General features: G+C 36.2%; 1 protein-coding gene across 1 annotated transcript; it reads left to right on the top strand.

The window, feature by feature from the left end:
* The first annotated feature begins 8,600 nt into the window (after positions 1–8,600).
* LOC132140397 (leucine-rich repeat neuronal protein 4-like) lies at positions 8,601–13,469 on the top strand. Its single transcript, XM_059549183.1, has 2 exons — positions 8,601–8,739; positions 12,182–13,469. The coding sequence occupies exon 2, from the start codon at positions 12,187–12,189 to the stop codon at positions 12,907–12,909; it is 723 nt and encodes a 240-aa protein (XP_059405166.1). The 5' UTR covers positions 8,601–8,739; positions 12,182–12,186; the 3' UTR covers positions 12,910–13,469.
* Positions 13,470–14,224: the final 755 nt, after the last annotated feature.

The following is a 14,224-nucleotide window of genomic DNA, read 5'->3' as shown; positions in this document are numbered from 1 at the left end:
TTCCATACTTACCAAACCTTTTAACTATAATGTATTTTAGTTTTAAATCAATTCATTTTCTTTTTCCTACATGGGTAAAATGCATATTTTAAAAAAATTGGTATTTTCAGGTTGTGTTACCAGTAGTACTATTATTATATTTCTTTGTGCACCTGACCTGTTAAATGATGCTTATATTGACAGAATACTTTTCTCCATTGGGAATTTTTTTCTAGTGATAAATGTTTGAGATATCTAGCATTGGATTTAGTCGGTCGTCCTATTTTCCCTGAAGTCCCTACTTTCCCTTGGTATCAGTCTTTGATGTGTTTGCAAGTGGGATGTAGATAATTAGCGGTGGTAATACATCTAATTAAAAAGGGAGCATAATATTAACCGACCTCCTCACCTAATAACCAAATCCATCTGGTGGCCACACATGGAACTACATGTTGGTATTCACAAGAACAGCAGGAGGCACAAGAAGGCAGCGATGCCTGATCTTGACATTAAAATTGGCATGTTAAAGTGAATGCCCACACAGCATAATGAGATTTGACAGTGAGTTTAACAGTAGAGACCACACAGTAACTGACACCCACTAAGAATTCTATAGGCTTAAAGTCTAAACAAGAAAACTTTTTTGAACAAATACTGTATCCAACAGCCAACTAGAATGTGAAGGGAAGCTATATTTTCCAGTTGAACAGCAGCTGCACTGCCTTCACCTGCACTACCTTCGTCAAACACCCTGTGACATGTAATCACATTTACACTATTCAAATTATCGGAGCAATTCATAACTGTTGAAACCTTATATTCACCTTTTCATAGTCTTTACTTCAGGTCTGTCTGTTTTGTTCTTACTCTGACTTTTCTGTTAATCTGTCTATGACTGAAGAGCACTGAAGCATGATTGAGATAGACTGAACTGGGTCTGTGAGCTGTGTGTGTGCTGGCATGTGTTTGCACTTGTTAAACAGACTGAAATAACTCTTAATTATCACTCCAGTCAAACCACTGTGGTTGTCTATTTTTTTGAATTAGCCTCTCCTGACTCATTTTCCCATAAGACTCCCATGCATTGATAATAACATTAGATCATTTCTGCCTGGTACAGCTTGTGTTTGGTGTGTTGGGAAACCTGGTCCAGTCAAACAGCGGCTGTTAGAATCTGTAGAGCTTGATCGTCTTATCTAGTATTCTGTATCTTTCTTTCACTCCCTGTTTTTCTGCATTTGGCTCCCTTGACTATAATCTGAAGCTGTGTTGATAGTGAGGTCATAAACAGTTACCTTAGTTTCTATTTTGTTAGCAATAAAAGTTGTGAAATGACACTGTGTACTATAGCTGAGAACAGCAGCATTGCATTAATGCTAAGTATTTCACTTCAGCGTTTCACTTCTTGGTGAACCCAAGAAAATTACTTTGAGGCCATATTTAATTGCCAGTGGTTTTTATATGACTAGACATAGGAAATGTCTACTATGAGCAGTAAATGCACATACACAAACTCTCCATGACCTGTAGAAATTACTGTAGAATCTCTGCCAGCCCCCTTAATAGTGTCTAGACTTAATTGTGTTTTTATCAGATTACAGTTTATGCTGATATCTTTCAGGAATTATATTGCTCAATTCAATAACTTACAACCAGTGCAAAGTGTTACACAGCCATATCCTCTGATTTGCGTTGACTCAAGTGTGTAGCCTTTTGAGCACAGTCAATACAGTAAATAACAAAGATGTACGGAGCCCCACATATGAAATGCAGGGGGAAGAAAAGTTAATTGTTTGCACAATTTCCTAATTCATTCGCTCATTTTAAGTAAATTGTGCACACAATTAACTTTTTTTTCCCCCCTGCATGTCATGTGTGGAACTTCGTAATGAAGCAAATTGCCGTCAGCTGAATTTGTGAGGAATTAAAAAAAAAAAGTATTTGTATTGAGAGGTAAGCCATGAACCAACCCCTAAAGTAGATTTAAGTAGCTTCAGAGCATTTGCCATGCTCCAAGTGTGCGGGTGCCAGAGTGTTCTTTTGATGTAATATGCTCAGGGCTGCAACTAATGATTATTTTGATAATCTATTATCAATAAATCTATTGACTATTTCTTTGATTAAAGTGATAAAAATCAAAACAGTATTATTAACATGTAATAGTTTTTATGAAAAAAAAATTTAATCCTTGAAAATGTATTCCACATTCCGGCCATGTGTTATCCTCCAAACAATGTGCAATTTAAAGGATGTGAAAACAAATGTAGTCAATGTATCTATGCTGGCTATGCAATACATTATGTACAAAAAAGAAGTTAAATATAAACATTAAATTACAACTGCTTCACTAAATAAAAAATAAAGCACATATGGAACACATACTCATCTGAACATAGTAATTGTATTACCTGTACATCCAGTACTAACAATAAATATTTCAGCAAAATGTATTAAAATTGTGTTCCTATTCTGTTTTGCTCTGTATGTTTGACACATCTGTGTGCACTGACACTTGTGAAAAAGTTACCAAAGACTTGCTAGCTTTCAGAACTAGCCTGTACACAAAATGTAAATAATCGATTCCCCTATTAGTGTTGTCAAAACACTGGCAGATTTGTAGGAGTGTCTGTAAAGAGCATCAAAGTTTTTTTTTATAAGTATAACAAAAAATTACAAGTTTACAGAACAAACTGGCATACAATTTACATTCAAAAACATCAATTTTGAAAGGGGCTAAGGTTTATTTAAAAAAAATCATTTTTATCTGTATTAATAAATACAGATTAAAACGGGATGAAATAAAATGTTATAATAAATTATATTTATCAAATAAATCTAATAGGATTCCAGCTTTTTTATTTGTTGTTTTCGATAAAGTTTTTAAATATTGTCTCAAATAATTCTTAAATACTATAACCATAGGGGGTCAATTAAACAAAAAAAATCTACATTTGTGAATAAAGTTCTTCGCTAACAAAAGTAAGACATTAATCAACAAACCTTTTTTGCCATCTTCTTCATAGTTTCCATATTTAATATCTATAAAGGACAGGTTCAATTTAACCACATTTCTCTCTTTTAACCATAATTGCACTTTGACCCAGAAGACATTAGAATATTCACAAGCAAAAAAAAATATGCTCTGTATCATCTGGAGATGAGTTACAAAATGTACATAATATCATATCAAATTAAATCTAACCCTTAGAAACTCTCCAGATGGGTAAAAATCAAAAGAGCGTCAAAGGTTTCGATGGAGTGGTGGGAGCTATGATCGGATCGGCTGTTAGCATGACACCCACGACAAAAAGCATAGGCTTTTGGATTATCCCAAAAAATAAGCTGTGTTCAACCATTGTTCATGAAACTTATATGTTTTGTCCATCAAGATAATTTTCACAAAATAATATAACTTTGATGAATTTTGTAGCCTAAATAAAAGCGCCAAAACTTTAAAGCTAGACTTAGGCTATAAACGAACTACAGCACCACGGTCGCTCGCCTTCTGCGTCACCACCACCACGCTTCCCACAACTGTTTCAAACTTATTTTTAACATGCTCAGTGAAAAGGATTTACTCTGCATATGAATTTTAATCCATGCTACATGAACCTTTTCATAAAAACCGGAATAAATACAAAACTAGAGCTAACCTAAAACTGAAATGAGACATTGATAATAAATAGTACAGTGAATAAATGAAAGAATCATAAAGGACATACGAAAGCAGGCATTTCTGTACATTTCGAAATAAGGCGCATTAAAATTCTATAAATCCTTGATTAATATGAATATTTTATAAATAAATATATTATATAAAGTAGGCCTTCCACATTTCAGCTTTGTTAGGGTGGGTACACAAAATGTTATTTTATCCTTAAGGGAAATCCTCATATGCTTTCTAACAGCTTCTTGTGGCTGTAAACATTTAAATTTAATGTGGCTTTAAGCACTATGCATCGTTAAAGTTTGACTTTCACCATGACTAAGCTGGTAAATGTGGTGTTGACATCGATTAATTGTAATATGAGTTTACCTTACGAACCCAGAGTCTCTGCATCAGTAGGAAAGGGATTAAGAAAATAATGTAAATTGTAATGATGTTTAATGTCTCTGATGGCGCCATGTCTCATTTAGCAGCTTGTTAAAAACTGTCTTTTTTAAGAAACGTAACAGTTTAAAAAAATCAGTGGGTTGTAACTGATGTGTTTTATGTCATAGAACAAAAGGGTCATTCTACAGAAACGTCCACTTTCGGTATGGCAAAATGTCTTAAAATGTATTTATTTTTCTAACATTTTTTAAACTTAGACCACATTGTTTACCTTTTGACTTTATGAATACATATAAAACATGGGCACCTTTAACATGGGCTTTTTTTCATAGATCTTTAGAAAATAGAAAGGAGGAAGTCAAGTAATGTCATCAGTATGATTTCTATTACAAAATGACATTTTAGAGTTCTTTTCAAACGGTAACACCAGTGACACAAATCCTGGGGGCCACTGTTTTGACTATATTTATTATAATATTTATTGAGCATTTTGTTTTATTATGCCATTTATATCATATATTTGATAGTTATGAATACATGTTTGTAATTTAAATAGTAGAAAACCTTGATTTTGACTGCAAAATAAAGCACTTTGCCTGTGTACATGGCTGTGGGGACAAGCAGTTTTGTGGTTCTTGGAATTCTTTATAATTAATTAAAAACAAATATTGCCACATTTATGGTGCAAGAACCCTAATTATTCAAATCACGCATTGTTTTATTTTAAAATATAAAAAAAATTGTAACCCTAATGTGTTTTTCAATTGTAATATTCCTGTAAAGGCTAGGGACAGAAAAATGGACGTTTCTGTAGAATGACCCAAAACGTGAAAGTATCTTGAGGCTGTGTGAACCACAGTCCTTATTTTAGGGATTTAAACAAAATCATTTAAAAAAAAAAACATTGACTCTGGGACATGGAAACGGAAATGCTAAAATGCTAACTCCGTGTTTTTGCCTACAAAGTGACATCATAGTTCCACCACTCTATTTACAATGTGTTTTTGCAGCACTGAGCATTGTAGTCAATCAGATATGTTTTTTAGCATGTGAATACAATGTCCAATCAGAGGCGTGGAAGTCAGAATCACCATAGTTCGTTTAGCTCGAGTTCCGCCCTCTCAGGGGTGCCATTCCCTCACTATTCTAATTCTATTCTTAAAAAAAATATCTAACTACCTTTATAATCTTTTGTATTCTATTTATTTTCTTTTTATTTATTATACAATTACAGTATATATATATATATATAAAGACCTCAAACACTAGCTTGCTCTATTCTTTTCTAGTCTATCTGTTTTCTTTTTATTTATTATATTATTTAAAAGCCCTTGCTACATTGACTGCGTTTAAGCTAACTGAGACTTGTTATAGCACTTATATATCATTGCTCTTTTGTTGTTTTTGATTGCTTCCAATGTCCTCATTTGTAAGTCACTTTGGATAAATGCGTCTGCTTATTATTCATAGCATTACAAAAGTTTTTATTATGGTACCAAAATAGGTGCAGAGGACCGTGGGATTTTACTAGTATTGGTAACGACGAATGAAATGTAGGTAGGCTACCATGACAATACTATCCCCTATGGAGAAGATATTTTACTTCCGGACAGTGACTACTGCAATCCGAGACTAAAGTATGCTTCAGACGTGAAGAATAGAATGTAGCGGGCAGAATGTACTCTTAAATGATTTCAGACCCCTGATGACACACAGTGCGGTTCCAGTTTAACACTATTAAGTGCTGCGTAATGGGGACAGGACGTACTTCATAGACCAAGCATCACAAACCATAAAATGTTAAACAACAGGGCATTTCATAAACACACCCTCACATAAACCAAACATGTAGTCATTCAGAAACTGCTGTCCCAAGTTACATCCAATTCTACTAAATGTCACTTATGAATCAGATATAACAAAGGTTGAATACAGAAACTGTGATGAAAACACACATATACACCCTGAAATAGACACACTTATATCATTCTTTCAGCAAACACACCCTAGGTCTGGCGGGATGCATGACATGCGTGCGTGTTTTTCTTTGCAGCTGCTCCCTTTTGCAGCTGTTTTCAGCACACCAGTTAATCACCACCAGATGTGATGAAGAGAGACACAGAGACACACTGAGAGAGAGGTTGAGAAGCATATGTGTGACAGAATAGATATAGAGAAAAATGGGGAGGAAGATAAAGACAAGAGAATGACAGAAGCAGACGGAAGTGCAGTAAATGGGTGCCGTCAGAATGAGAGTGCAACCGGCTGATAAAATCATCACACTAATCTACAAGTAACACCACTCCAGTCCATCAGTTTACATCTTATGAAGTGTAAAGCAGTGTGTTTCTAAGAAACAAATCTATCATTAAGGCATTTTATCTTTAAACCTTTGCTTTCACACAACATTTGAGTCCGTAATCCATAATGATGCTTCCTCTAGCTTCCATTCTGATGGTTAGCAAGTGATGTCACACTAAATTTCTCTAAATCTCTTCTATTGAAGAAACAAACTCACCAGCATCTTGGATTGTATGAGTGTGAGTACATTTTGATTTTAGGTGAAATGGGTGCTTTTAGGTGGACTGTTTCTTTAATACAACTGTCCTTGCCGACAAATAGTAGTATAGCATATAATATGTTCTACATAGTATAACAGCAAACAAACAGGGTCGTAACAGCGCTATATTAAACTACTCGACTAGGCATATTGTCCCACCGCCCATCCCCACCCCCCAAGCTCCTTCTGTCCATAGCTGCCCGTATGCAGCTTTCCCACAGAAAAATATTCCCCTATGATCGATTCACTGGAAAACACATGTTCATTTTTAAAAAAACATGTATTTTTAGTATTTATGAAGACTGATCTGTGAATGCAATCAACAGCACTTTCATGTACAAACATGAAATGGGACTTTGTATTTCACATTGCCCAGTGAATATATGAGATTCATATGGTGCAGTATGCCAGCAGTAGGGATCAGAACTGGATATGCTTTAGTTTTCTGTGTCTTGTTGTGCATGGGTGGACCTGTCCAGTTTCTTACGAGGGCATAAAGAAGAAAAGGACATTTTTGAATGCATCCTTGATACCCCTTTGTAGTTTTGAGGGAGTTTCAGCATTCCTTTATTTCTATAACTAAGTTAAAGTGGAATTTAGAGCTTGAATTGAGACCCTGTAGCCTCCCTCGTTCTCAAATGTCAGGAAGGCTTTGTAATAAAACACTGTTACACCATCAGATGTTTTTAAATGCACTTCATGCTGGTAAGAGACTTGCTTCCTGTGATCCAGAGTAGTCATGGATAACAAGAGATCTCTCAGTTTCCTAACCACAGTTTGACCCTTGAAAAAGAGGAAAATCCTCCCTAAAAGAATACAAATGGTTTTGAAATGTAAATATGTCACTACATTTAATACCTCAAAACTCCATCGGGGATTGTGTGTGTCATCTGTCCGGTGTTTCTAAACACTCTTCCTCTGGAGCTACAAAACTCAGAGGAAAATTATCCAGACAGCATGACCCATTAATATTACATTAAATATTAAATATTGTCATACGTACAAGTAAATTACATAGGAATTGACAAGTTTCTTTAAAGTCAGGCAGTTTTATGTGAACTATTAACTAACTTATGAAGGTCATATTAAAACTGTCTCGGAAACCGTCTTTACCTTTACCCTGACTCTTATTTTACTTTACTTTTTGTTATAAAAAATCATAAAGTGTTTTGTATACTTGTTTACAAATGTCTGTAACATACAATTTTTAACTTTGAATAGCATTTAACACTTTTTATGTTATGTGTGTGTTTGTGTGTGTGTGTGTGTGTGTTGATGGTAAACCTGAGTCATCACTGTAGGACAGTCTGTCTGAAGTCAGTCTTTCACGTGAACCTTTTTCACAATTGAGACTATGACTCAACCAAAAAAGTATATGGATGAAATAACCTTGACCAGAGTGCTGTATGACATGTGTAAGTGTTAAGGCGTGTGCACGGAAGTGTGTGATTGTGCGTACATTTATGAATAATGTGAACTTTGACTCTTTATGTCATTCAGAGTATGGAAAAATACAGACTTCCCTCTGTGTCCAGAGCAGCTGCACCAAAACCAATCTCTGTCATACACACACACACACGTGCACACACAAACACACACCTGTTTCCAGGATACAGTAAATATTTTTAGTAGAACACCAAATCCACAATTCTAGTTACCACTGTGCTGTGTTCAGTGTAAGTGGATGTTTACCTAAAACGTTTTCTGCTGCCATAGGACCAAAAGAATGTGTTTCCAGCAGATAAATTGAAGTGCAGTTGTGTATGAAATACTATCTCTTTGCATCAGAGTTCAAATGTAGCAGTTGCTCAACATTACCTCAGAAATACTGAATGAGTGTGTGCATCTTACGTCAGGTTTCAGACCTGCAAATGTACTGTAGCTGTGATTCATTAGTGGCATGTGCACATACTACTCACACATGCTCTTTGTCAGAAAGCCTATTAAATGAAAAAAGGTGGAGCGATGAGAGAAAGAGGGTGAGAGGGGGATGGGTTTGGAAGAAAAAGGAGGTGATTGTTGGGGAGTTATTAGAGAAAGCATTGCTGTAGCAAGGGAATGAGAGCAAAGGAAAGAGGACACCAGAAAAACACAGTCAGATTTTAAGATCGTAAGATAATATTTCTTGGACTACTGACAAAATAAGGTAAGAAATTAAAGGTTCTTTATTCAATACGCTACAACTTTAGTTTTGACGCAAAATAGCTAAGAGACAGGCTCAATACAAAAGCCTTTTACTTACTCATCAAAATAGCCTGAAAACCTGCATTCCTTAATCACATGGCTATAGTGTTTTTCTCTCCAAAACTCATACCAATGTTCTCTGACTGGTTTTAAATGGAGTTTATCCATGGCAAAGAATGTTAATCGATACTTTATCCGAGGGCAGCTGAAACTGCATGGTACACACACTCACCCACATATGTGTAGAAGTTTGCTTACTGGTGTGTTTTGCAGTGGAGTGATTTGGAACAGCTGGATTGTTAGTATTCACTCTGCTAAATGTAAATAGTTTTTTATGGGATAATCTGCACTGAAGCTCTAGAATGTCACTTGAGAAAGCAAGTTCTGAAGTTCCACTGGCTGTTTACTCAGCATTCATTCCAAAGCCAGTTCAGTGGTGATTATTCTTTCTGGGTTTTTTTTCAATTCAGGAAATTCAGCTTGATCCCTAAAAGTACCTGATGCATAGTCAGGTTGACATAGACAGTGTTGCTGAAACAGAATGTGCAGCTATCAATGATTCAAACTGCCTGTATCTGTCGGGTAATTTGTAGTACAATCTTTGCTGGTAGAACAAAAGCCTTGACCAAAAATGCCAATATAGCACCTTAAAAAGTGATAACAGTCAGTTGCTGTTACACTGAGGAAGTATTCATTTCAGCTTGGTTTGAATCTTTAAAATGAACGTTGTTGGTGTAACAAAATGCATATTTTTCATTTGAATTTTGACTTCATTTAGATGTTATGAAGTTCTTATGTTGCCTGAAAAACATTGTGAAAAAAATGATTGAGTTACAGTAATTAGACTTGTTTTTTACGTGCCAAATAGATGTCAATGTAATGACCTAAAGCTAATAATTTAGAAATACATTTCAATCTTTAACATTTTTATTTAACATTTTTAAGTGTTGTTCTTCTAGCACATTCATAAAATGTTATGTAAATAGTATACACAAATAAGGCAAGAATGGTTAATAATGCAATGAATCCCAAATCATTTGATTTGATTCTGAAGTTACATTGTAAAAAAATAAAAATTTAATAAAATTTTGTGCATTGATAAAAATGATGCAGTCAAGTCAAGTTCAGAAGAACTGTTAATCAAATTGACATAACTGTCATGCAAAGCCTAATTCAAAATACACAACTTTAAATGTCTTTAAAGATCGCTGTGCTGTTCAGACTACATGACTTGTCTGTCTTGAAGTCATGATGTTCACACTACGTGACACTACGTAAATGATCTGCAACAAGAGGTCGCACACTACACAAGATCACAACAACTCTGTCACCCAGAGCCGGCCAAGCCACTAAGTGACCCTTGCAATTGCAAAGGGCCCCGTAGCCAGCAGGGGGCCCCCTAGAGTCACTCTAAAAATAATTGTTTCGGCAAGTATTCTCGTAAACACAGTCGGTTATGTTTTAAGTGTGTGTGTGTGTGTGTGTGTGTGTGTGTGTGTGTGTGTGTGTGTGTGTGTGTGTGTGTGTGTGTGTGTGTGTGTGTGTGTGTGTGTGTGTGTGTGTGTGTGAACTCACTGGGCGCGTTGACACCATAGACAGTAAAAGAAATGGACAGCGACCCCATTGGATTCAATGGAGACAAGTGAGGTCGTTATCTCTTTATTCCTGGGACAACTTTGCCATCGGAAAGGGTGTGTCTGCCACGGGCTGTCCACAGGCTGCGCTCCAGACTGACTACACATCGTGACATGTTACAAAAAAAAATTGAAAAAAGAAATTATCGCGGCCGAAAAAATTATCGAGCTCATTTTTTTTATAGTGCGATTAATTGATTTATCGACTATCACGACAGGCCTACTATTTACATCATTAAATTAAAGTTTACTCGTTTTTCCTCGTCAAACATTCTCCATTCATAAACGTTATTCAAAAAGGGCGCGTCTCGTGCACGGTAAAACTCTCTCCAATATATCATATGATATATTTACATTATAATGCTTGATCTCTAGATAAAAGGCTGTTGATTTGCATAAAATGACTTTATTTTGTATTTTATGTTTGTTGCTGTTTATAAACGACTCGCTACCGTCTGCCTGTTAGATCACACACATCACAAGGACTAGGCTATGAATCGGCATCAAACGCACAATAACTGGAATTTAAAACTGTGAAGAAACACATGATCAATAAACTGTTGGACAGATATACATTAGGATTTGTGCGCTCGACATTTCTTCGCTTTGTGCCGTGAACTTTTAAATGCCCACTTAAGCAGCGCAGCGCTGCACACTGTGACTCCATGTTGCTTTGAGCACATCATTCTGCACAAATATGGATTTTAATAGTTCTATTGAAATATTACCTAATTCTTATTATTGTTACTATTAATCTTGTTTGTGGTGTTTTAGATGTTATTGTTAATTTTGTTACTTGAAAAATTCAAACATTTAAATGTTCTATTTATTATTATATATAATATTTTATTTAAATGTTATTCTATTTGCTCGATTTCATTTAAATTATATATAGGCTGTTGTTTGTGCCTCATAAACTCTGGTGTCAATTAAAAATGTTTCTTTGAAGGTCAGTGAAAATCACTTTATCAGTCTTCTTATTCAGCAAGTTCATCAGTGTGTGTTCGTTGAACTGCACTGCCATTCAGCTCAGTGGTATCATCATTTTCCTTTTAGACATCAAACATGGAACTCAACTCAAGAACTCAAGGTCTTTTATTGTCATTCTGTACATGTTGCCACATAAGAACAAAATACTTACTCAGGACCAGCAGCGTAAAAAAGATAATTAACATACAGCATACATAGAATAATTTAAACATAATTTAATAGACTAAAAAATGTAAAAATAACATAGTAGATATAATATGTACAGTATAGTTATAAGGTACTCATTGCTTTTCTTTAGGCCTTACTTAAAACGGTCAAAGGGGCCTCCAACCGAATTTTGCTTAGGGCCCCCAAAGGTCTAGGGCCGGCTCTGCTGTCACCCAATGACTCAATCCAGTCCCCAAACCATGTTTTATCACGAAAATACGTATGAGACATGGAGCAGGAATGACACAAAACAACACATGAAACAGGAGTTATTTATTTGAAAATTGAAAGAAATTAGCACTGCAAGCTGTTTGCGTGATGATCTGTTCTCAAAAACCTTTGTTCCATTTCTTATTTCCACACTTTTCTTAAAGAAAGAATGTTGCCGCTGCTGTTTTTATTTCAGTGACCTCAACCCATGCCATGCTCTCTCACTGGCCGTAGCTTGTCTCAACAGTTTTTCACACAAAGATTGCTGAGCGCTGATTAACCGTAGATTTCCCCCCAATCACAGCCAATCAAGTGTGAACTTGGCAGTAGTGACTGATTTATTTTTTTATTTTTTTTTAGCAGGAGTCATGTTGGGGTGTGGATGTCCTGTCATCCTTCTTCTCAGCATCAGCTTTCTGGACCTCTCCTTTGTGTCATCATCATCTTCATCATCTCAGAGCACTCGACCCCGTTCCCACTCTTCTGTAGGGAATGATTACTACAGTCTATATGAGGACGCCATCACTGATCCTCCCAGCTCATCCTCAACTCAATCAGAACTCCCAGATCTCAATCCGTGCAATTATGATATGTGTGTGGAGCAGCAGCATACCTGCCTGGAGCTTGCTGAAGCCACAGGCTGCCTCTGCCCGGGGTTGAGCAATGGTTTCACTCCCCCTAGTCCACCGCACCTCTTGACTCTGACTCAACTGGGTGGCAAAGGGGTTTTGGTGCACTGGTGTGCTCCCACCTCCACTGTCACCAACTACAATGTCAAGGTGATGAGGAATGGCAAAATAATGGAGAAGATAGAGGTGGAGGAGAGAAAGAGGGCAGCACTATTGGAGGATGTTGAGTCTGGTATGCACATATGTGTAGAAGCTGTGAATAAAGGTGGCGTCAGTGCAGAGGATCATAAGTCTTGTGCCACATTTGAACCCCAAAATACAGACACTGGACTTGCTCTGAAGCTGGGCATTGTTGGTGGTGTGGTGGGACTCATACTGCTGCTGATTCTGGCTCTGCTGCTGTGGAGACACAAATCACGGCAGAAATTCACCACGCGGACCGAGACTGAGAGAGTTCTGTAACGTCTGTGTGTGTATGTTGCCAAAAAATGCACTTTTACTTCATCTCGGTATGAATGATGTGAGTAAATGAATGACTGTGGACTGATCACTCACTGTGAGTGTGCTTGATAGAGGGAGTGTACGAATGACTCAGTGAACATGAACAGAAAGAGGGGCTTAGAGAAGATGGACGAATGACTCAGCACATTCTTCTCATTTGCTCGTCAGTGTCTTCCAATGTGATTTAGGACAGAGACAAATTGTATACTGGTGGTGTGCTGACTCCAATTGTGACCACCGTTTCGAGCCCACTTCCTGATCACAAACACATTTTAAACTTGTGTAGCCTATGTCTGTTTATTCCTCCTGTGTGTTTAAAAAAAAAAGAAAAGGCTGATTCACTGTTTTTCGCATTTAGATTTAGGCCGGGATCAGATCAAACTATATTTGTACACATTTTAGGCCACTTTGGTAAGAAGGAGTTTGCTTGGAGAATCTGTGTAGATCTTACTAAATAAAAGATTTTTGTATTTTTTGGAAGTTTTAGATCCTAATAAAATAAAATGTATATTCCCATACAATACCCCATGTACAATACCAAATCACAGATGTGTCGAAACTGTGTACTAAATATATTCTTATATCATGTGATTACCGTATACAATAATCTGCACTAAATCTTAAATCATTATATTATTATATGCTAAAAACGTATTATATGCACTTTACTGATTTTTTAGAGACAGTCATGTAAACAATAAATAGCATGTGACTATTCCCTCTACAGCCACAGGGAAATGATGTCATGACAACACAGATTGGCTGTTGACCACACAAGAACATGCACTGTCCCAAACCCTTAGAAACTATCCTGAACTGTGACATCACAGGCGAGGAAAATATCTCTATTTCACACTTTTAAGAGCCACCTAAACAGGAATCAAGCTCTGGTAAAGCATCTATTATGATATAGTGAAACATTGTTAATGTGTTGCTTGCAATAAAATTTCTGTAGTCATAATATATGGAAAATTTTAAATAGCTGTCAATGAAAGCTGCATTAGAAACGAATTGTGCAAAGAAAGCAAGCATTATGTGTTCCTTTACAAATTAAGCATAAAGAGTTAAAAGATAATGTGAAAAAAAATTAAATACAATATTTTAGGATATTGATTCATTTACCTTTTAAGAGTGTGTTGACCGTTTGTGTAGTTAGATGGTTGAGTTGCACAAACTCTGTAATAAGTTTGAGAGTTAATGGCGAGAATAAACCCTAAACTCTAACACGAAAGAAACAGTTCAGCCTAAAAGAGTTCTTTAGGATTATTCAGAATAG

Source organism: Carassius carassius, chromosome 5 (assembly GCF_963082965.1).
Source record: "Carassius carassius chromosome 5, fCarCar2.1, whole genome shotgun sequence".
Classification (NCBI taxonomy): Eukaryota; Metazoa; Chordata; class Actinopteri; order Cypriniformes; family Cyprinidae; genus Carassius; species Carassius carassius.
Note: the sequence above shows the minus strand (reverse complement) of the source record. Positions and strands in the feature narration are given on the sequence as shown.